This window comes from Tachypleus tridentatus, chromosome 3, assembly GCF_004210375.1.
Source record: "Tachypleus tridentatus isolate NWPU-2018 chromosome 3, ASM421037v1, whole genome shotgun sequence".
Classification (NCBI taxonomy): Eukaryota; Metazoa; Arthropoda; class Merostomata; order Xiphosura; family Limulidae; genus Tachypleus; species Tachypleus tridentatus.
The window spans coordinates 17,669,306-17,695,549 of NC_134827.1; the positions used below are offsets into that span (position 1 = coordinate 17,669,306).

The 26,244-nt window shown below is 31.5% G+C and overlaps 1 protein-coding gene across 6 annotated transcripts in view; it reads right to left on the reverse strand.

Annotated features, from left to right (window-relative positions):
* Positions 1 to 33: 33 nt before the first annotated feature.
* The window catches only part of LOC143246457 (tubulin monoglutamylase TTLL4-like), a 60,869-nt gene continuing 34,658 nt past the window's right edge, over positions 34 to 26,244 (reverse strand). For 5 of the 6 annotated variants that reach the window (XM_076493191.1, XM_076493189.1, XM_076493192.1 and 2 more), the window contains 5 exons: positions 23,628 to 23,829; positions 22,076 to 22,143; positions 18,406 to 18,471; positions 15,828 to 15,886; positions 34 to 5,901 (listed from right to left, as the gene is read on the reverse strand). In XM_076493191.1, the coding sequence (XP_076349306.1) occupies positions 5,712 to 5,901; positions 15,828 to 15,886; positions 18,406 to 18,471; positions 22,076 to 22,143; positions 23,628 to 23,829 (585 nt within the window). In that variant the 3' untranslated portion in view covers positions 34 to 5,711. The remainder of the gene's footprint in view (positions 5,902 to 15,827; positions 15,887 to 18,405; positions 18,472 to 22,075; positions 22,144 to 23,627; positions 23,830 to 26,244) is intronic. The other variant, XM_076493193.1, reaches the window with a different exon arrangement.

Below are 26,244 nucleotides of genomic sequence, written 5' to 3' on the forward strand. Positions count from 1 at the left end.
GTAAAACCATTCAATTAGAATACAACATGAGGTAAACTTCTCACAAATCACAATAAAACTTTATTAAGACAACAAGGTAACAAATACATAATACAAATTCTTTATTTTACTAAAACCTAATTAATCAGTCTTGAAGGAAGCTGAATCATAAAACAGCCTACATCACCTATGCATAGGTTTGATACTTTGATTGGTTGAGTGTTTGTTGAGTTTACTGTCATTAGTGGAACTTACTGGGTAATACTTAAGATTCTGATTAAATAACGTATAACACCGAGAAAACAATAAATTTCTTCATCACTCATTAAATTGTATTATCATTTTCACACTCAAAACTTTTTTGAAACACGATGATTCTGGCAGTCATTCCATAAAATAATCACTACATAAGGTGTTAACACATCTGTAACTTAGGAACTAAGACATTAAGAATACACTCCTAATAAGTAGTTTCAAGTTTTGTTGTAACACTTAATACTCATTAAAGAAATTGTGCCAGTTGGTGTTCGTGCTATAATGCTTTAAATTTACTGAAACTTAAGTCATAAAATGATAATAACCCAACTTAGAATGATGAATCATGAATTGATATGCATAAGTAAAGTAATAGTACCTTTCTTTAGAGCTTCAGTTTTTCAAGATTGCTTAAAGACAACCCAGAACACCTACTTCAAGAGATGAAATCATTAGAACAGCTAATTTTGACTCATCCTTTGCTTCCAATGAACATTTAAGTACCCTGTACTAATTATTAAAGATGTAATTGCAGAGTGAATAACAGCAAATCTGAAAAGTACGACCAAACACAGAACAGCAGCAGAACCAAACAGAACACTGATAATCAGCAGATGCAAAACAGTTAACTTCAGAACACACACACAGTAGGAAAGACAAGACATGGAAAAATAATGGAAGAAAGTGTTCAAAATTGGTAAAACATGTATATGACAAAAACTCTATTTGCAATGTTTTTATCATAGATGTGTATTTAACCAATTTTGAAGTTTTTTTCCATAACCTCAGAAACGACACACACCCAAGTTCATATCCTTTGAAACTAAAGGCTAGTGATGAAATGAACTAAGGTATTTTATAAAAATAATTAACCATAAAAATCTCCTAACCATCATTAGAAACAAAAGAAATAAAATCTTGACAGAATTAGTCAGATTAATATTAAAAACTGGTTTCACATTTTTATAATTCTGTTGTTTCTTGTTTCAATTTTAGAAACATCTAAACAGAATAAAATTATTCAAGTTCTGGAATATACAACTGCTTTGTTAATTCTATTTTCTAAATAATTAGTTTGGGTAATAAATACTAATAAATCCAAAAAATTTCATGAATACTAGTTGATCAGCAAATATTTAAGAATTTCTAAATGTTAACAGTTAAGATTGTGAGTGTAACAAAAATGACTGAGGATTAGTTAGAAGATAAAAAATATTAACAATTCAAATCTTTGTGAATAATTCAGAAAGGTCAATGATTAGTTTTATAGTGAGTATCTGTTCAAACTATTGAGGAATTGGATTTCTATTTGAACACAAAGTCAATGTAAAATAACATGGTGTTACTTCTGTCAAGTTATGTTGAATAGTGAGGCTAAACATAGACATAAATAACTGTAATATAAATTAACTATTTGAAAAAAACAACAACTGAATTAGTGTTTTCTGTTAAATTGCTGAACTTTCCACACATGGACTAGTTTAAACATCTGTATATCTTTAGTAAGTCTTCAAATCACATGGTAATTCTAAAATAATCCACATGCAAGTCCAACACAAAACCAAGAACAAATAATCACTATACTTTAAACACACAGTAGTACATTCCACCTGAATTACTTGATATTTTTTATTAATTGTGAAATAACTGAATCATTCTTAACTACTTTTGAAATTACATTTTGTAAAGACTGCATCAATTTATTTCAAGAACTGAGTAACAATTAGTCATATTTAACATGAAGGTTGTTTTTAAGAGGTAGACAAATTTAAATTCTTAAGGTTGTATAGCATATGATTACATCATTTCCTGTTTTATGTCACCTATACATACAAGAGCAAAAATAAAATTTAACCAAACCTAATGTAGCATTCTTCCAGTGGAATTTTTTTATGAGAAAATATGAATATTTAAGAAATATATATCACTACAAATACTATTCTTACAATAATGTTTCTTGTTTCATGAAAATATGTAAAAATAAACTGTGTTTTACACAAACTTAAGTTAGATATTATACAAAAACAATATCAGTATAAAATAAAAAGGAATGATTTGAAATTTTGATGGTAAAGTATGATGCAATACAGGATCACAAGATTAGCAAGTTCTGTTAAAGTAAAATGCAGCTCTTTGCCACTCATATTTAAGTGTAAAATCCCAATGTATGTTGAAACTTGAAAAAGTAAATATTTGTATGCTGATTATTAAAAGCATTATCTAATGACAAGATTGTTCTGAAATTCTTAAATAAGCTAATTACTTAACCCCCTTCATGCAATTTTTTGAACAAGGATATAAAGAAATACCATCTATCATATATTCTCAAATTTATTGCACATACAATTAAAACTATCTGAAATTATTTACCACATTTTAAGTGATGAAAATAAAGCATCATCAATATGTCAAAATTCTAAAGCAAAAAAGATTTAGCACTTCAACTACAATTGACATCATATGATGCAAATATTTTGAATAGCCTGCCACAAAAATTCATGAATCTTTTCAGATATGATAGTAAAGCAGATTCACATGAGATGTTAAAATATTAAAAACTGGATGTAATTTTTTCTATTTTAAATTAAATGTTCTCTGTAATTCCAATTTATTTTTAAACTTACAAATATTAAAAAGAAATTTTGTGGAAAATTATATGCATATTTTATTTTTTCAATACACACTGCAGATTTTGTTACAGTATAAGAGTTTCACAGCAAAATATAACTGGAAATTTCAGAAAGCTAAAGTTGGGAAATGTGGGTAAGAACATCCAAAAACATTAACACATTTGACATTCTCTTCCAGATATTTTATATTCAATATTAACCTCAAAATGTAAATTTTAAATAAAATTAGAAAGATACTCTGAACAAAAATGTTTAACAATGACCAAGGAATATTTTCTTAACCTGATTTAAGAACTTCACTAATTTAAGTTACTATAAATCATGCTATATATTCAGCTAACAAAATCTGTTTGTATAATCATGTAAAATAAAGATATTTTGCTATATCTAACATTAAATGGGTTCACTAACATTATTTTAACAATTTTATTGTCTTAAAATAGCCAACTATTGGTCTTTTTTTTTATACTGATGGAGATGAGACAACATTGTTTTTTCCAGGTTCTCTAAATCTATACTGAAGTAAGATATTTTAAATTTCATTCTTAATTATACAAGAGATATCCAGATAATCTTAATATTTATTTAATTCAATGTATATAAAATTTCAAAATGTCCATGACAACCTAAAACATTCATTACTGAACTAAACTTTGAAAAAACTTACTTTATAAAAAGTTGAATTATAAATTATGTTTTGATGTCAAGAGAACTAACATACAATGATAAAGTTGTTTAATTTCATTTTAAATGTAACACTGTAAAACGTTGCAATGTGCACACTTTGACCTCTGCTGATACCCTTAGTGTTAACTGCTGTGATTGTAACTTGCTCATATCATTCACCATGTAAAAGTCTGTAGGATAAAACAAATTCTACACAACTTTAATTTTGGCACACATCACACACATTATTCTATAAATTTGAAAGTTTTGAACAAAATTAAAAAAATTACAAGGCTAATGTATTAGGTTCACAATAATAAAACAATGTATAAAATTGTTTTACTGTTGCAATATAACTCAGTATAAAACAAGCAGCTTTATATTTGGTTCTACAGTATTCTTACCTGCATTCTATAGATCTGCACAAACATGAATTTGTAGTTCAGCTTTGCTTTGCATACCATACCTTCTTCTTTAGATACACAGCAGTATTATATGCCTTTTGTTATGAAAACTATGATTCTAATTAACTGTTACCCTTTGAGATTTCCTAACCATTTTCTTTCTAAATGACTAATTGATCTGGATAAGAATGGAGACCACAATAGAATCATGACAAATTTTAGTAACTACAGAAGAAATACCATATATATTTTTGGTAACAAACATTGTTTTTTAATGCTTGTCATATCATTTCACTTATCCCCTTCTGTTTTGTTTCTTACAATAAATACTATAATCTGTGCCATTCATAAACATCACACTGATAGTGTTAGAAACTTATCAGCTAATACACCTATGCTTGTAAATACTGATCACTTTTAATTTCTGACATCTTAGTTAATCAATATCTAAGACAGCCAACACCTAAAGTTCAGAAACTTGAATCAATAATCATAAAATAATTGATGCAACACACAAACTGGATTTAGCTCAACATCCAACTCATCTAAACAGCAAACTTCTACTTTTTGAAAAGTGTTTAGCAACTGAATAAACATTACTCTAACTAAAGTTTTGTTAAAAATGCCTGTTGTTATAGCAACACAACAACAAAAATTAATATTACAGCATTGTGTGATCTGGGATACTTTGGTCAATTCCTGTCACACCAAATGTAAGATAAATTGTCCTTATATCATTTCTACTACAAAAAAAAGGTTTCATAAAATTAGCAGTTATTCATTTACTGAGAGGTAAAACTTCCCTAGCTTGTACAACTGAAACTCAATCTTTGATCTTAGAAATAATAAGTTTTATAATTGGGCAGTTATTATAATCTCAGATAAACCAAGACTCAACAATTTATTAATTCTATTAATTTTCTTGTTCAAACATATATTGTATAGCTTTACATTATTTAGAATAAGTACAAGGTAGTCTATAAAAACAAAGATTAATTAACAGAAAGAGAAGAACAAACTGAAACTAGAAAAAACAATATGAAAGAAATTCTGAAACAATATTTATCAATTATTATATTTATACACATTGGTTTTAAAATGTATGGTTTTAAACATTAAAATTGCTAAGTTTAACATATGAAGGCACAGACTTGCATTAAAAAACACTCAATGTTTAAGAATGCTTTCATATTAAAACTGAAATTCTTTCCACAGCATTAATAAATAAATCATAAAAAAGTCAAATTAGAAAAATCTTCATTTTGTCAGACTAATATAACACAATCTTTTTTTTCTTCCTTAAACATTAAATACAAATCACTAAAGCAAATATGACTTTAAACAATTTGTAATTTAACCAGTGGTGACGTATGATTCATAAAAAGAATACTGCTAACACTGACTTAGACAAAATACTGTCACATGCAGGAAACTAGTAAAAAGAAACAATTATATTTATAAGCACAAACACATCTGGGTTTATGATTGTTCTCATTAGCCTCTTATGAAGTACCTAAAATATTTATTTAAAAATTACAACCAATGGCAGTCTCAAATAAGTGGGCTTTAAAATATTTATGTTTAATGAGACATTTTTGTCTCTGCTTTTAAGCACCTTCAGAACAGCTTAAACAGATTCATCAAAAAGCTTTTTTCACTTGAACACTTGCATGATGATGCCCTAAGTACAAAACTTTGCAGACGATGTTAAAAACCCAATCTCTTATAGCTCAATTACTTGTAATAAAAAACTGCCAAGACTAACTGCTACATATCATCAACTTAGAAGTTGAGAAGTAGCTGTTTTTGTAATAGTAGTTGATGATTTTGCTGGACTGGACTGAGGGCGTTTTGGAGAGTAAGCAGCTCTGATCATTGATGACCTTGCAGAAAAAAATCGGTTATACTTGTCTTTAGGTTTTGCTGCACTTCCAACCTTGTAGCTGACTTTCTGTAGAGATGACGTCCTGCACACAAAATACACAAATCTATCTTCTTTTACAGTGGATTAACAAAATCTACAAACTATATTTGTATAAAAAGTCTACATGTGGTCAACGAAATCAATAAAAAATATAAATTTCTGTGAATGTTAACTTATTAACTCACTGTCATTCTGTTACAACAGTTACAAAAATAATCTAAGTCTAAATAAATAAATAAAGAAAATATTTACAAAAGCACACATGAAAAAAACAAAAGCCAAAACTCTTACCATAACATAAAATTAAATATTAGTTATTACACATTTAGCTGACTTGTAATACTTCAAATTCAACAACAGTCTTGATTCTTCTGAGAAAAAGCATTTTTTTTTTATGAGTGTAACAATTCAAGGGTTAAAATTAACTCAACTACTCATTGTCACTGCAGAGAAGTCTGGTCACTGCTCATAATCTTTGTTTTTAAAATTTCCATAAAGCTACATAAGAGCTACATGCACTGGTTGCCCTATTCCTGAACTAACAGACAAGGAAGGAAGGCATAGAGTCAACAGTAAGCAATGTCAACTTTTGGCTGATTGAACAGTCGGGTATGACTGCCATTCATAAGAATGTGATTTTGTTACAACAGGATGCAAATCATTGTGTTTACAATACAGTTTTAGGAGGGGTTAATATTATTTAGCAACATCACCATTACTTAGAGTTGATGTTCTGTACATTGGCTCGCTAGTAAACAAGAAAACCCACTTGTAGAGAAAAATATATATAAAAACGGATGGTTTGGGTTGAGAAAATTTTATGTAGAAGGGCAAACAATGTTTCGACCTTCTTCTGTCATTGGTTTGTCATATAGTAAAGATAGTTGCAAATGGCAGAGGTGCAAAGAAGGTTCATGAGATTATGTATGAGTTCTGAACTGGAGAAGTGCAGAGCCAAAGTCCTTGATGATGAATGGGGTCCAGCATCTTTAAGGCTGATGTCCTGGCAGAGCCATAGACCAGTGATCCATAGTCGAGTTTCAATCAAATCTTTAGCATAGAACATTGATCTGCTCCCCAAGTGATAAAAGAGAGGACATGGAGGATGTTCAGTGCTCTTGTATATTTGACCCATAGCTGCTTGATGTGCAGTATAAAGGTCAGCTTACGGTCAAAGATAAGCCTCAAGAACTTTGTCTCAGGGACCACTGATATGGAGTTCAGGATCAGGGTGAATACCTTGTTGGCAGCAAAAGTGCATGCAAATAGTTTTAGAGAGAGAGAGAAGTTAAAGCCATTTGTTGTGGTTTGCTTCAGTAAACAATTCAGGGCAATCTGTAGCTGCTGCTTAATATACCTCATGCTCAATGACAGACACAAAATGTGGAAGTTGTTGACAAGGATATAGCTTGCAACTGCAGAGGGTAGTTCTTCACTGATACCACTAATCTTTATAATGAAAAGTGTGACACTCAAGACAGCCCAGAGGGACACCAAGATCCTGTGAGAGAAAATGGGAAAGTGTCAAACCCATACGAACTTGGAATCGCCTATTCAACAAAAATGGGCAAATGGCCATGTAACCCATGTATATGGAGATCTCGCAAAATGCCATACCTCCATGTTGTGTCATAAGCCTTCTCAATGTTAAAGAATATTGATACAAGATGTTGTTGTTTGAGAAAAGCTTCTCTGATTGACGTTTCAAGTCAAATCAGGTGGTCCACAGTGGAGCACTGTCGTCAGAACCCACACTGGGTGGGCAAGAGAAGGTTGTTTGATTTGAGGAACCACACAAAATTAACATTAACCATCCTCTCTAATGTCTTACAGAGACAGCTCGTTAAAGCAATTGGATGGTAGTTTGAAAGAATCTTGGGATCCTTCCCAGGCTTAGAGAAAGGTAGGACAATAGCCTGGTGCCAAACATCAGGAAAAACATTCTCCTGCCAGATCCAGTTAAAAACAATCATAAGAATAGCAAGAAAAGCAGGAGATATATGGCACAGCATTTCATAGTGTACATCATAAGGTCCAACTGGTGTACTGCCTGACTAATGAAGGGCCAATATGAGTTTCACCAGTGTAAAGGGACAATTATAGTCATAGAGACAATCAGCTCAAAAGGAAAGAGGTGAATGTTCTGCCCAAGTATTGATGAGTAAAAAGGTGGAGGAAGAAGCAGAAGTGCAAGCTACCCAGAAAATGCTTTCACCTAGAGTATCAATGATGCTCAGGGTATCAGCTACTTCCTGGTCATCAGAGAGCAAAATAAAGACGGGGACAGAATTATATTGCTCACTGACCTTTCAAATCTTATCCCATATAACTTTGTAACTGGTGGTAAAAGATATGCTGATTGTGAACTTAATCCAAGATTTCTTTTGGCTTTGACACCTTACCCACCAAGCATGTGCATGGGCCTGCTGGAAAGCGATGCAATGTGAGAGTGCAGGATACCTATGAAAAGTATTCCAGGCATATTTTTGAGCCTTCCATGCCATGTGGCAGACAGGATTCCACCAAGGACGAGGATATCATGGAAAACGTGTTGAGGTTTAAGGAATACATTGAACAGCTGCCTGTATAATACAGTCACTTACTGTTGTCACACAGTCATCTATTGATGGCTTACAGATGATGGTATGATTAAGTTCTGCAAAAGCAGTGAAAGAGAGCCAGTTGGCTTGATCAAGCTTCCACTGGGGCATACAGGTCTGGTGGCATCAACCATGGCCAGTCTTTCTCAAAATCATAGGAATATGATCACTGCATTGTGGATTATTGTCAACCCTCCATGAAAAGTGAAGGGGAGCATATTCAGAGATTGATAGCAGTAAAGGACTGACTAGGTGTATGAAAATATGTATAAGAACTGCTATTGAAAAGAGAGAGGTTGTGATCAGAGAGCATACACTCTACGGAGCGACCCATCCTATCAATATCAGCACTTCCCCAGAGGGGAGGGTGTCCATCAAAGTCCCCAGCATTAATAAGGGACACAGCAACTGTTCTATGAGAGCATCAAGGTCTGATTGATCACAGGCCTCTCCAGGCAACAGGTAGAGAGAAAAAACAGTGATGTTACAACCCAAGGAAACACAACTTTTGCCTCCATAGGTGTATCGAATGGCAAAGACAGGGTGGGTACATGCTGATCAACTAATAGTGCCACTCTTCCATGCACTCGTCCATCACACAACCTGTTATTTCTGTACAAAGAAAACTACTGAAAGATGACTGTGTCAGCAGGTTTCAGAAATGTTCCCTAAAAGGAAAGACATACAGGATGGAAGGAAGCAATCAGTGTTTTGATGTCAACCGTAAACATCGACAGTTCCATTGCATCAAGGTGGCTATTTTTATTTGTGTGTAGACAAACTGGGTGGAGAAACCTTCTGCTTATGACCATGTCTTTTTTCTTTACTGTATTTATTTGAAGGAGGTCTACTGACCTTTATGGATCCTGCCCTGGGTCAGTTGGGCAGATCTTTGCTGTTGGAAGAGGATTTCAGCAATTGAGGACGTGAATGAATGATCATTTTGCATCTTGAGGTGGAAGAACAAGATGTATCCAAGGGAATGCCCATACCTGGAACTAAAGGAAGTGGATTTGGGGATTTGCTGGAATGTATGTTAGGGACAGAGATGGGTGTTGAAGTTAATTCATCAACTTTTTTAACTATGGAAGTCAAAAGATTTTTCATTTGGTTTGAGAATGATTCTTTTGGAGGCACAGAGAGATCCATCTGCACTCCCACTGTAGTAGTGGAACGAAGTGCAGCAGCATAGGTCTGAGATGAAGTGGTGGACAGTAACTTTCGGGCCTTAGGGTAAGTAATGTTGTAAATCGTTTTCAAACGCTGAACCTCTTTTTATTCCAACTATTTAGGTGAAGAACGAAAGTAGGTCTGGTGAGAGCCATTGAAATTGACGTAATGAAGGTCCATTTTACAATCATAAGCACCGTTATCCTTACCACTGCAACGATCATACGTCAAGGAACCACGACATGAAGTCTTTGAGTGACTGAACCACTAACACTGGAAACATCAGAGAGGGTTTGGAATATATGGCCATACCTTGCAATTAAGATAACCTGCCTTGATGGTGGCAGGCAGACGTGGTGATGTAAACATCAGAATGAGGACATTGGTCGATATCATGATTCCATCTTTATGAGTGTAGATATGCCTCACTGCAGAAACTCCTTGGATGGAGAAACCAGCAAGAATCTCTGACTTGGGGATGTTCTTCAAATCCCTTTCAGCAGTAACTCCTCGTGATGAATTTAAAGCAGTATATCCTCAATATGTATATCCCCAATCATCTTCAAATGCAAGAGGAGTTCACTGTGTTTAGATGTGGTTGTTTCCACCAATATGTCACCAGAGTGAAGCTTTTTAACTGACCTTAGAGAGTAAACAAGTCCCTCTAGTCCCTTCTGAATGAAAAAGGGGAGTCATCTGCCCTAAGGATATGTCTGAAAGAGAACGTTGTATAATAAAATGAGGTACAACTGATGTTAAAGATCGCCGCTCAAAATATTCAAGACATGGTCCTTTATCTATGGACTGTTTTTTCACTATTTTATTTAAGATTTTAATTGGAGTATCTATAATAAAGAAAGGGAAATTGCGGTGCCCACGGACCCCACCCACCATGGAGCCCTACAAGGGGACGCACTACAAAGTCAAGCAAGGACACTGCAGCAATGCCAGGGTTTTGTGAGCACTATACCCAAACATCAGTATCAGATACAATGTCCACAACACCTGTTGAGAACATCCAACACTGGTACTTGGTTGACCCTTGCCAAAGTGGACCAGCCGACTGACCCAAGGGGGCCACCCCAAGGCTGCCCATCAACAGAAATTCAAGGCCAAAGGGGTGTGTTAAGGGTTGGACCCCTCAACCACCAGGATCCTCTCCTCCCCTTCACGGGTCACCATGCACAGCAAACATGTGGGTGGATGTTTGGATCCCAGAGGAGGTAAACTGAAAGAACAGAACCTTCCCTGGGAGGTTCTCTCACAATGCACAAGAATCCACACCAAGGGGATGACAAAGTGCTTTAAAAATTAAAATATATAACATCCCCCTCTAACATTCAGTTAATTTCTAACTAATGAATGTTGCAGGAATGTTAAACTCCTAATGAAAATAAAAATGTCAGTAACAACAAGTGCCATTATCGTGTACTGGTAGGTTACTGCCATATATTCACAGAATTTAATGTTGTTAAACATGGGACAATTTCTGATAACTTCAACTCTGAACTGAGCAACTGAAAGAAATTAGTTGTCATATAAAAGTTTCTAAAATAAGACACAATTTGCTGCACAAAAAATTATTTCACTTCAAAATCTGTAACTGCTAAAGAGAGAGGGTGAAATTTTTAAAACACTAACTTGTTTGTTCTTTTTTGGAATGAGTGTTAGTGAACTCACCTATCAGACAAAATATATATGATGTTACTAAGTACTGTGCCAAAAGAACCCTTGAGTATGTTTGAGTGAGTGAATGAGGGAAAAAAAAACATCAGAGTTCTATGTGCAATGAAATGCAACAAAATTATATAAAGCTTTGAAACTACATATCAAGTATTGGTAATTATCTGAAACTTCTTAATTACTAATTTAATTTATAAACTTTGGTTTATTCTAGTACTTGATATTGCAAATTCTTAGGCAGTTGGACCAACTGATCCCAACTGTGGCATTAGACCCCAGCCATACCATGCCCCTGATCATGAGCTATTTGAGAGAAGAAGAACTTGAGAAGTGTTTCATATACCACCTCCTGCCTTGTTCTTCCTGGTCTTCCTTCGTTAGTCATATCATCGACCATCACAACCAACGACATGCCATTGGCCCTGCTGATCTTCACTTTGTTACCCTGAACCAACCAAATAGCTCAGGCTTTGTCAAAACTAATCAAATAATTCATGATGAGACACAACTAACAAAAACTTCCAAAACCAAACAAAATCAGAACACCAGCATCCCTGACCTCAGGTGGGAAAGCCAACTTTCCTTTAAAACTCAATACCAGTCACAATTTCATTATGCAGCAATCAACTCAAAATTCCATGAGCAGGGTTGAAGAGAAACAAGAACATTCCTAAACACATCAGTGGGTGGAAAGAAGTCCCCTGGCTTGTCTCTCTTCAAACTGAACCTCTGCCAAGAATGTGTAGTGTAGCACCTGATGATGATGCACAATATTAACCATGATGGGAAAAAGTGTTAAAATAGTAACTGTATAACTACAAAATTTATAATCCTAATGACAAAGTTTTATAGTGCTACAACTGCTGTAAACTTATGTAAGTATAATATATACATTATAGAGAGAATTATATTTCTGTGAGTTTACAAACCTTACTCAATACAGGTAACATGATTACTGTACACACCTTGTCAAAGTTACATTAGTGAAAACTGATGCAGCTATTTATCTCACTTGGTTTGTTTTGAATTTAATGCAAAGCTATGTGAGGGCTAGCTGCACTAGCAACCCAAGAGTGAAAGGCCAAAGGGAAGGCAACTGTTCATCACCTATCTCCAATTCTTGGGCTCTTCTTTTTAACAAATGAATAATAGAATTGACCATCAATTATAATGCCTCCTTGGCAGAAAGGGATTCAAACCAGCAACCCACAGATTGTGAAATTTTAGCACCCTTAACCACCTAGCAATGTTAGCCCTATATGTCTTTTATGGATTTTTCCATAGAATACTTCTATAAAGATTATTATTCACTACTGAACTAATATCAACATAACCTTGTTCACTTAATTTTTTTTAAATATTTGATTTACTTGTGTAGTAGTATTTATATGTGGTAACTGTGTTTACAGTAATTAGTGGGTTAACCCTTTAGTTCAAGCAATTACTTGGTATGTAAGATGTCCAAGGTTCAATTCTAATTATAGGAAGTGCACAAACAGGAGTATTAAATAAATCCTATGTATGTATATTAAGGATGTTACTTATACTCAGGGAATGGGCCTAAGACTAATATTTTGCCCCTTGGTAGCCTAAAAATAGTCCAATATTTAAAACATCATAACAGTCAGAATTCCCGATTTTTTTCAGTAAACACTGAAATTATTATATATGGATTTTCTACTTTCACAATAGCACTGCTCAAAATGGTAAAGGTTTTTACTTTCAATGTTTGTGTCAGGATGTTTACTGTGCATTCTTTAGGGATGAGTTATTTATTTGTGTATAACATTTTCTACATTCTGAACTTATTTCTTCATGTAAGAAGGTAGGAAAAACCTTTTGCAACAGTATTAATTTTTAAAAAAAGTTTTTCATTTTTAGCATCAAGAGGAGCTTCTATATGGAACATACACAATATAAATGTGCAGATCTTTAGAAATCTTTTAGATTACTATATGAAAAGTAACTTCATTTACAGACAATTAAAAGGAAACATTTTAAGAAACCATACTTTCTCAAGTCTATTAAGCCAATCCATTTAACTCTCTTGTTACAAATCTTGACTATTTGGTTACATTCAAAATTTAATTAAACTACTTTATCATCATTGTACACAAATAAACGGGGTACCAACATGTAATTAATAAATTAAATTTTAATGTTATATGTTTTACACTCTTAATTTTATGAGAAAATATTTTTTTGAAAAATCATTACTTTCCCTTGGTATCAGAATTGTGCTATTTCTTCCAGAGGTTTTCCTTTTTCTCTAATCTATTTCCTATCGTTCCATGAAGTGTACATCTTAATGAACATGAATCATTATAATAAAAATATCACTCGAGCAAAATGTAAAAATTTTAGCTTTTATTATTTGTTAATAAAGTTAAACTAGAAAATCAATTCTACTTGCCATGCCCATTTCTTACATCCTCTCTTTCCCAAACCACCAACAGTTCTCTCCGAATTATTTATATTCAATAGAAATTTTTAATCTATCAAATAACATATTTTGTTGTTTTCTGTTCAGGGTATTATCTATTTGTTGTTCAGTTAGAAAATTTTTCTCATGGCAATCACATTGATGGGTTTAGCTGAATTTTTACGGGCTCTTATTACATAGTTAAAAAGCCAAAGAAATTAAATATAGTTATGGGATATTACTTGCTTTTTGCACATTAATATTCTGTGTTCTTATGTGCATTATCTATTTAAACAAAAAAGTACTTAGTATAGTATTACCATTAGTATAAAAAAATAGGCTTAAGTTTCATCAACATTCAGCAGTATAAAAAAAAAGATACATGGATATTTTATTTTTTTTATGTTAATAATTTATTTACTAGTATAAAAGTAACTAAAGTGCAAAACAATGATAATATAGAATTATAAGGTATGCTTGCAAGAAACGTGTGTTACATACTTCAACACAATAATAATCTGTACATTTGCTGAGTAATTTTCAACTAATGTGGTGAAATAATTAGATATAATGCAAAGGTCATTAAAATAATAAAATTAAGTACAAATAGATCTATACTGTTACAAGCTAAGGCAATTTAGGCTAAACATTTGTGGTTTCCTGTTACAGTTTAGTTATTCTAGAAAGTAAAAAGAGTAATTTGGATTTATTTTCTAACTTTATATGGTAGTTATGAGTTCAGTTGATTTTACTGCCCTTGTATAGAGTTATGATACTTATTTAAGAAGTTTCCAAGGTTACACAAATAACAAAATTACTTCCCAAGAACATCAGTTATGGGAATAAATGCACCATTTCCGTGAATAGAGTTGTTGAAAATCAAAATCAGACCATTGCAAAGAATTTTCTCAGTTGGAAATTTTCAGATGAAGCATTTTTAATCTTATGAAATTCCTCTGCAGTCAAAGCAATAAATGATCTGATTCTATATACTTACTGACAAATTTTTAGCAAAAATATTTAATTAAAAATTTTGATTCTTTTGTCTATAAGACTTGTAACATTTACTAAAAGCTTGAAAAACTTTGTGAAGATACACAAAACATATTAAAAGTTCTAGTATGGAAACTCTGACAGTGAATTTGGGATTGTGAGGTTTGGCTTAATCCACCAAGCAAGAGGGTTCACAAAAAACATTTTATACAGAAAAGGAATTCTGACTGGGTTTGTGTTCAATAAAGATTCTTAAACGTGTCAAATTTTCATCCGTAATTATTGTTCTTAAATCCATTTCTCAAATAGCTGCAACGATCATATTTTTCAAATAAAATATCAACCACTCCTTGATACCTGACTTTCATGTGTTATATTACATTAAAAAAACAACTAATAAACTTATATAATCTACAAAAAAGTTTGGTATTGTTATTTAACTTCACAGTGTGTTAAAATAAGAATATTTGTCTGGTCAGATCTTATCAGCACATTCATCTTTGTAGCTCAACTAATTCACCTACAATAAATGCAAGTATTTCCATAGGAGCATACTCAAAACTATATTTTCATCACCCCAGACATGCATTCAAAGAAAAAAGGAGAAATGACAATTTTCACCATAAGAGACAAGTATGTATGTACATAGAAAAGCACAAAATTACTCAATAAATTATCTCATTATTCCAGATATAATAAAAGATACACACAAATAAATAATTTTTACCAACCCAATATAGCATTACCTACCTCACATTTCAAACATAGCTACTTGAGTGCTATCTGTACCAGTCATCACAAATTTAAGTGACAGACTAAAGGGAAGGCAGCTAGTCGATCATCAACTCTTATGTTACTCTTTTACCAATGAATAATAGTATTGAACATCACTTTATAATGCTCACACAGTTGCAAGGGCAAGCATGTTTGATGATAGGATTCAAAGTACAATTATTAATACATACATATACATACAAACCATGCTTATCAAATATTAAACTTTATGATCCTAATCACAGTATACAACACTTTTACATAAATTTAGAAATTAAATGCTTAAAAAATTTATCATTTAGAAAGTAAGAAACAAAGATTAAATACTTTGGGCTCCAATCACGTAATTCATCAGTTTTTCTTTCTGGTGTTGAGTAGACTGGCTCCTAGGGCAAAAAAGCAAACATTAAAATTACTTTTATCTATGCACATGTAAATATTTTTATGCAAAATACAAATAGGATATTTCTTGTTTTTTCACAGAAATGTATTAACTCCAAAAATACTGACTTTAAAAATCAACTCTGTTGAATCCAACAAACACATTGAACTGATAAAATGACTGGACAAAATATTTAACAAAAAACATGTATGCTCCTTTGTTAAGCTGCAATGCCATGAATTTACTTTTAGATGGAATATATATATTTTCAATGAGCAAGTATTAAATCATGTATAGCAACATACTGCTATTGTTTTTTTGTTTTTTTAAATGAGCTTTAAGGATACAATTAACTTGTACACCAGGGGAGCTTTGAAAACATTAATATCTGCTATCTTGAACTAGAAAGACACCTTACATAATACATGGGTTAAATGGTTATATGGTGATGACATAAGACTCCTAAACTTCAGACACAGGTATTCTTAACTTATAACTCCTGACCAGAAGATAAAAGGGTTAACACCATTCACTACCTATTATGCAGCTATTCTCAGCTAAACAGCTGGACTGGCCTTGAACATTAAGACCTGCAACCTGGCATACTAATACACCAAGCCTCAGAAAACCTACAATATTTTTGGTAAAACTCTTCACTAAAGAAACAAAGTAGAAAACAAGTGAAAACACAAAATAGTCATAGGTAAATGAGACATTTTAAAACTACAATAAAAGATTTTAAGAAAACAAAGGTTTATGTGTACAAATCTCGTTTTAACTAATTTAATTGTGGTTTTTATTCAGGGAAGATACAAAATCAGTCCTGACATTGTCATTTGTATCTTTCTGCATTTCTTTTATTTCCAACCCAGAGGGATGTCTTAGAAAGCTTTCCCCACTGATAACTGGGACCAATTCACTCTCACAGCATAATTCAATACATTTACCTCCCTTCTTTTTTAATACAACATTCACACTTTCATGTATCCTTTACAATGTTTTTTTATTGCACAGATAAACTTCATTCATAAATGTTCCTGACATGGGATTAAGTATGAATTCTACGAGTTATTCATAGATTCATTATTTTAAAACTATAGGAAAGAGAGAGAGAGAGAGAAAGGACGATAAAGAATGTTTGATGAAATGCAAGTATTAGCTTCTACACATGTTTAAATTACAAAAATTTAGAATACCTCACACCTAGAACAAGTCTTTGTGATCAAATCAAGAAAAAAAGAGAACAGCTAGAAATCAACATCCACAGAATAAAAATTATTTACTCAATGTAAATACAAAATTAAGTCTAAGTTGCTTTCCTGGGCACCATATTTAAAATGTACATATATACTCATATCATGGAGTTGATCAATAAAAATTTAGTATTATTCATCTTGTGCATGAGAAACTTACACTACAGTATAAAACAACAGGAATGCTTTAACGTAACTTAACAAAGGAGCAATATTTAGAGTAGAGACAACTAATATGGATATTAAAAAAAAAACTTTTATCTAAAACACAAAACAAGCAACACATTTCAACCAGCTTAGGCCATCATTAGGTTAAGAATGATTTTGAAAAACTTTTATAGCTCATTTTAAGTAAATGATAGGTGTAAGATTGCAGGGCTGTTGTATATCATACATGAACACATTACTTTTGTCCACATCATAAAATCAATAACAGTCACTTTTCCAAAGTCGTTCTTAACCTGTTGATGACCTAAGTAGGTTAAAACATTATTTGTTTTGTATTTTTAAGAAAAAGATTTTAATGGCCCATTCAGCTGTCTCAACTCTAGACTGAGATCAAGTGGATATCTTGACAACACAAGGAGTAATATATTTGAAAGTTGTTAAATGTGACATTAAAAGTAAGTATTAAGTAAGATTAGGATATTTAAACAATAAAACAGAAAACAAGTTTGAACATCAATACTTTTTGCAACCTAGTTGTACATAAAAAATAAATTAGTAGTTACAAACTACTTGCAGTAAAACGTTTTTACCCACATTTATCAAACATTAAATCTTGAACAACTTTGTTGAAGTAACTCAAATGTAAACCTTAGATGTACAAAAATATTTTTAATGTGCCATTCAGTTTTTATTACAGATATCATGCATAACACTACTTTTATTTTATTCTCAAATCAATTATTTATAAAAACTACACATCCACCAATATCTACAATTTACCTACTACACAACCACATATTTCCAACAACTGAGAGTTAGTGTTTAATATATTGTTTTCCTTTCTGAATTCTATCAAATGTACATGTTAGTTAAATCACTGTATTAATAGTTTTATACAAATATTTTTAGTTGTATTTTTAATGAAACTAAAAAATTAATCTGTTAGTGTCAGAAATACTTTTTTCATATTTCATAGTAACTCTCAGTTGGCTAATTTCTTTCTAGCCACATTTTAGAAATCAAGTTTGCTCTGCTATCACAAGATGGTATTACTGAGCACACATATAGAATATATACCTAAACATCCATCCTACCAACTTACATCTTTAAAAACCACTGAAGGAGCTGTAAACATCTTGAGAAGGGCTCTCATTTTGTTAGAACAGAACTAGTTGTGATAAAAGTCAAAAGAAAAATAAAATTTTTCTTTGTAGTTATATTTTAAAACATTGACCAATTGCATTCATAGAAAGTGAAGTTTGTGACTTGCATAAACAGGAAAAAGACATAACAATTAGTTTGATATCCATAATATCAGGACTTTAGGTGTTACACTGAAGGAAAAAAAAACTTATAAAACCTTAACTAAATAACATAAGCTAAGTTAGGAAAGCCACATTTGAAACAAAAGTCCAGCATTAGATAAGAGAAGTTAGTTATCAATAACAAAGTTCAGAAATGACACAGCAACTTTTTTAGTCAATAACTCACAAACAGGTGCATTATAATTTATCTTTACTAATGATTTCACACCCTAAGAGTATGCCAAGAACTTGAATTTTCTTATAAATATAAAAGATATATTCCATCTTTTATTAACAATGTAAGCCTAGGGCTATCATACATTTTATTTTTTTTTTCTAGACACACTGTCCTTTACTTGTTGCCTTGGGAAAGGAAGTTTCTTTTTACAAATTAAAATGCTTAATGTTTTTATTATTGTTATTCATTCATTCAGCAAAAATTAAATAAAAAGAAAAATTTTCCCCAATAAATGGCTATAAAATGTCCTAAAATGCTCAACAAGTTTCATTACTTTCTAAAAGACAAATCTAATTATGGCCTTTCTTGCACTACCAGTAACACTAAAACAGAAAGGGTAACCTTACTTTAGCTTTGTATACCCATTCCTTAAAGAAAAAAATCAGTAGATGGTGTTGATTTCATAAATATTTTTAAGAATTACAAAGGTGTTAGTTTCAAATATTCATTGCAGAAATTACTTATTCATATCACTCAAATTTTACCCTTGCCAGATGGTTGTAAGCAACATGACCATTACTACAACACTAGGCCTACTCACAGGATCTTTAAACATTCATACCTGTATGAACTAATGCACCAGATAAAAGTCCTGCTTTCAGTTATTTCACTTTTGCATAGAAAGCCATCATCAGAATTCACTTAGAAATAATGTCATGATAGAAATTAAAACTGTTGTTGTCACTACCCATGGGACTGTTACGGGTTAGTATTAACAATAAGTTTACCATATTAAAAATTCACTTATATCAACTAAAACTCAGTATTAGTGCATCCAATCTTAAATATCATAAACATATTTATAAAATAGATATAAATACAAAGCAGCTGTACATGGATTAATTATTTAAAATATTTGCAGGAACTCTTTCAATTCCTTTAAAATAACACTAACTTCACTTATTCCATACCTCAACCATACAGAATTCAAGTTAAAGCCTATATATATATAACAAATATATATCTATTTTTTTCATGAGTATTTTTGTTTGTAGGTTCATTCCATTGTAATGAACCATACATTTATGATCACACAAAATCATGCAATGATACAATGTTCCTCATATTTCAAAGAGTAGTTCCATATAAAATAATTAATTTTTTTATGTTCTTCCTTTGTTTGATATTTCAACTCCACTGGGACAATCTTGAGAATGAACACTGTTGGAGTACACACACAGAAAAAGAACCCAAATATTTTAGAAAACTTTCCATGATATTAAATTTAAGTTTCCTTGAATACAAAACTCCTTACATAATAATTGTAGAAAAATACTACAGAAATATGTTTTTCCTTTGATCTCAAGAGTGTTTCAACATCTTTGCTGTTCTTCATGAGATTAAAAAAAATCAGCTATTTAGTGAAGTTGAATACACAACTTATTTTTTTCTTAAATAATCATTTGTAAAACTTCCTTCCAAATCCCTTTGGTACTTCTATATCCATGAGATTGTAATAATAATTTCTTCCAATTCCAATATTGTACCAATTTAGTATATCATAAACAATTGCTTGAACCAATAAAGCAAGAATGCCCATGCACATGAGCAATAAAAGCTTTTGGACAATTTGAAATGATAATGATAAGACACAACTGAACTTAAATATTAAAGAAAATATAATACTGAAGTATATATCAATTTAAAGCACGTAATGGTGTCTGCACAAACTTGTTTTTAAAAATATAGGACAAAGAAATCTGAAGATACCTAACAGTTTCTTAGTTGTATGAAATACACAGGACAGAAAGTGGTACTACCTTGTAGTCCACAGACTGAAAGTTAAAAATTAAATGATTTTCATATTAAGGATGTAACTAGGTGCTTAAAAATATGGGGCTCAAGCCCACAGGTACAGAAATTTTCAGCAATTCATTATGATATCAATTATGGTATTCTCTAATCTTTAAAGACATCAAATGGGAATTCTGAGCACAGGTTCCATGTGCAATACCTCTAATTACTAATCTTTTTGAACAAATGGACGTCAATAAAAATAGCAAACACTTGTATTATAAAAATATAAAAATAATTTAATAAAATTGTTAATTTTCTTAATTTAATGACAGAAAAAGTTTCCCACACTACAACTAATTTCAACAAAATGCTCAAGTAAATCTCATATATTTCAACTCATTAAACTTGAGATAAAATAAACACAAGTTCATTGTTACTAGACAATTCCTTGAAATAAATACTTTTGTCCTATAAGTGAACTTTACAATTGTTTAAAATATATATATAATGAAAGCCAAAGTGTCCAAGTGACTTCTCACTTTGGGAACTGAATTATAAGCAGTGTTGTAGTTCAAACCCCAGAAGTACTGCAATGTGAAGATCTTAAACAACATTATTATATGAATTCAAGTTCTATTTGTGCATTGAACTGGAAACACAGTGTTGAATAAAAAGCCACTCTGGTTATGTCAAGATAAAACAGGTGGACATCTCATTAACAGAAATTAAAATAATAAATAACAGTATAACCAATTTCTGTGACTCACAATCACACCAAAATATAATGTAGTTTTGATACAACAATGGGTAAGTTATATCACAAATGCAACATATTAAATTTATTTTATTACATGTGACTTTGCAGTTTTAATTACTTTAAATACAGTGGAAAAGCATGGCCTCTTGTTTCCATGACAGGGTCTCTGATAACACAAGCAAGTTGCCTGTCAGTGTACAAGTAAAAATAGAAAGTTCTCATTTGCATAAATAAATAATGTATTCATGTACAGAAATGGATCATAATTATTCTTCATATACAAAGACTATGTTCCAGCTGGACTACACCATTCTTTATAGGCTTATAACATTACAATAATTAAATAAGTTATAAAGTCTGTAGAAAATATTAACCATATCAAGTAATATAGGAGATAAGTTTTAATATTAGCTGATTAGATAAAGCAATAACAAGTATTGTACAGCACAGAAAAGTGTGTGTTAAGTTCAACAACATTTAAAATTCTGATAAATATATTTTAGGTTTGTCAAAGAATCATACTTATTTTTCAGTTTTCTTTAACATCAACAATGATCCCCCGAATAGCTAGATTTATGGCACAGAAAATGAGCTAAGTGTTTGATTACAAGATGAAAGTGAAATTGTTTGTTATTATGAATAAGGAATTCTAAAGATTCTATACATAATTTAGTTTCTTTAAGTACAGAAATAAATGAAAAACCTTTAAATATTGTTTTTTTTAAAAATGAAATACCTTTGAAATACTGCTTTTGACTTGTATATGAACTCCTTTGTCACAGAGTTCTTGAAGTCTAGTTCTTCCTGGAAAAAAAAAACAGGGGGGAAAGGGGTTAATCAAACAATCATTATTCATGATGAAAACAAACTGAATCAAAGTTAGTAAAATACATCTTAAAATTCTTTGGCTAAAAGAAATCAAATGGTAAAGAATCAAATTTAGAAAAATATACGTCCCAAATCACAAAATTTCATACATCTAAACAGGAAACTTGTATTGAACATTAATTATGCTAAAGAATCTTGTCAATATTAACAGTTGTTCTCAAAACAATTGGAAGAATACAACATTTAACTGACAATGGTCCAGATAAGATATGATTATTGAAACAATCAAACTGTAGACATCAACTTTTATGTGTTACTTGTAACATACAGAAGTTATTGTGAAGCTTTTTGCTAGTAAGAATCTTTCTATTTTACTGTTCAAAGTTTTACAATTACAATATGGTGTCTTAGATTTTGGATTTTAAAATTAAACACTGAAAACAATCAAGACATAAGATGCAAAAATAAAACATTATTAAAGCTAAAGAAGCATATTTTTTTTACCTACACTTGTATGTACTTGATTTTCTAAAAATATATTAACTTAGTTGCTTGGTTTCTTGCATTTTAATTGTATTAATTTTATCTCTTGCATAACTTCGACTGACTATGTAACATAACACTTCTTTCCTTCTCTAAGTTATTTATCACAAACATCATTACAAACATTCATATTATTTTAGCTCTCCATACTGTAGAAAAGGTATCAAAGTGTATCCACACTTCAGTGGTTTCAATTGTACGATAAATGCTATTCAATAGGGAACATTCTTGCACTATTTGCTCTACAGAGATCTTGAAAAATTTACTTCTGGTATATACATCCCACAGAAATGTCATTTATTACTTTATTTCTCCCAGGTTTTAGAAGGGCTAAGTGAATCCAACATTACTTTGCCTATCTATATTTACAATGAAAGAACAATTTTAGCCCAGTAAAGTGCATGTTTCCCATTATACATCATAATCAGTTTGCCATTGCAATGTATTATTCTACAGACAGTATAATAAAAATACTTTAAAATAAAGATTAAAGTGTTTTTTTTTCCTTTTAATACATTATTGATATTTTACAGTCATAGGAGTAGGTGCAACAAGAAACTTTCAGAACTGACAAGATTATTGGTTGATTTTAAATTTGCTGGTTTGCTAGATTGACTAGCTTACACAGGGAGACTCCCATTAAACTCAATTTGTTGTCAATTTCTGATTTATTTCACTATTTCATCTATTCAAATTTTTATAAATTACATTATTTTTCAGTATCATTCTAGTTTTACCAACTCAGTGTACTCAATTCTTACCAAGTTATTCAATTATGATATTCAAATTATCAATTTCTTAACCCACCTCCAATACTTCTGATCATCTCTATTTTCATGTCTAACTTAAGTTCCACTGATTTTTTTAAAGTAATATTTTAACAGTTTTATAATTTATTCTATTTACACTTCATTTACCTTCTACACGAGCTTTCTTGTACTTCTTCTCCCAAGCATCAAGCAATAAGTTATAATATCTTGTTTGTTCAAGATACTGGAAGTAATGGCTGGTATCTGTTGTGGGAAACACTCTGATGAACTGCCCACAACGAGCCAGTTCATCTTCACTTTCTACTAGATGACGCACATCATCAGGTGTCAGAGAATCAAGAATGGTAGACTGTAGAAACAAAGGTATTATCAAACACACTTTTAACACTTTTACACAGTTTTATACCTAATAGTAAATAGTGATTATACAAACAACAAATTCATGTTAACTTTATAGCTCATCACAGGTTAGCACCACCACAGTCATCTTGCTTCTAATGTAAGGAAAAAATACCATGGTATTGTTTTTTAAACCTTCAGAAGAGCACATAAAAAATTTTATCCATTGCAAAACTAGTTTACACTTTACACATTTATTCAATCTATGTCATAGCTATCCAGGCTTCAAATAATTCCTAAGGCCAATCATACATACTCACATGTAATTATACACATACATTAAAACAAAAAGATTAAATTACAAGACACTGCTTTTAGATTTTTTGTTTGACTCAGAGAAATAAACTGAGTTTTACTACACTAAACTTATGTAACCAAATGTTGTTTTGAAATTGGTTTAATTACAGTTTAAAAAATGCCATCTAGCATATAGAGTAGCAATGTTATTCACCAACTTGGAACAAAAAATTCTAGTCACTGATGATGCCAATTAAATTACAAGTTATCAAGCAAAAGGGACTTGTACTAGCAAGTGAAGGAGCTTTTACTGTGGCTCTCAATACTGAAAGATGATGGATCCAAATGACCCATAGCCACATCTGCTTTCAAAATTAGAAAGGGACAGTCTCTGATATTATTGGACATTCCAAGACACAGGACAACGTAATGAGTGCAACCAAACTTGAGTCTATCTCTATTTGAATTACCTAATGTACAACCTCAACCAGGGACTGCCACCTCTGTTAAAACAAACAAAATATTTGAGCTTTCTATACTCACAGAGAAAGAACAGTTTTTTCAACATAATATAACCATTAAACATAAACTCTTTGAAAATCACAATTTGACAAACCTAATGTTAAACCACTGGTAAATGTCTTGTATAAGGCATCACTGACAAGAAATAGTACACCAATTCCTATACTAAAACACTGGGTAAGAGAGGGTGTGCTATTTTCTTACAGCGTATGCAAAATTTAGAGGTTAAAAAGTGACAAAAAATCACCATCACTCTGTGCCTGATTTGCTACATTTAACTGTCTTGATTTATGGGATAAATTTAGAATTTCTGTTTCAGAGGCCATGAACATGAAGAAAGCAGTGAACTTCTATATAAGAGGGTATCAAACAGCCATCAGAGAGAACTGACAAATAATCAGACTGTTTATTACTTCATAAGGAAACATTCATCTAAACCAACAAGGGGATGGGCTAGTTGGAGATCTGATATAATAAAAGAATATTGTTGTGTTATACGTGAAATGTTTCAAAGAGCAATCTTTTCTGCAAGGTACAAATTCCCAACATACAATTGAAGTATAACTCAGTTTTTTATCAGAGTATGTATAGATGAAATCACACCACATGAGTGATGCTATTATCTTGACAATAGCAACAAATACATGCTATTTCACCCATTACCTACAGCTACTCTAAATGTGTGTGGAATTTTTGCAAGCCATACACCCTACACAGCATATTTGAATTCAACTGTAAAAAACAAACCTCACCCTATAAAGCAAATCAGCAGTTAATGGTTTGAATATATTTTCTTCCATGTTGTGTATAGAAATAATTTGGGTACCAAAAACATCACAAGAAGAATTACAAATGACTCATCTGAAACAAATCATGTTAGAAAAGAGCCAAGTTAGAAGGAAATTTCAGACTTTTTGGAGTATCACATCAAGGCCAGGTACTGCAATATATTCACATTTCTTTACAACCCTAAATGTGAAACCAATTACCTTCATATGAATATCTTGTTAGTAATTTTTTGACAGGCTTGAATAAATCAGAAATAAATATTAATTTCTGTGTTAAAGGCTTTGAGATACAAGACCATGTTATAACTTATAGTTTATTTAAACAAAAATTGTGGTAGAAAAGTAACCCATTGTCTTTGATAAAAACACAGCTGAGTATTTGGAACAGCAATGGATAGCTACTGCCTGTTGTAAAAGTGTAGAGGACAACATTTTAAGTGTTCCACCTTCAGATACAACTGTTCAATATGATTAAAAATAGTTATTTGTCAGTTATTACTGATAATGAAAGGACTACATTCCAAAAGCACTTGGGTAACAGGGTCTTTTACAGTACTTTTTTTTTCTGTTAATTCTCTTAGATTTTGAAATACAACTAGACATGGAACAGAGTATCTGAGCACTGAGGTGGTAATGTACTGTTTATTTGAAATTAATCATAAAGCTACACAAAGGGCTACTTGTGCTCTGCCAACCATGGGTATCAAAACCCAGTTTCTAGCATTGTAAGTTCACAAACACACTGCTGTGCCATGAGAGGAGCTATGGTTATGTGCCTTTAACACTTTTTTTTTTGCAATTGCTGGTAATGTTATTAA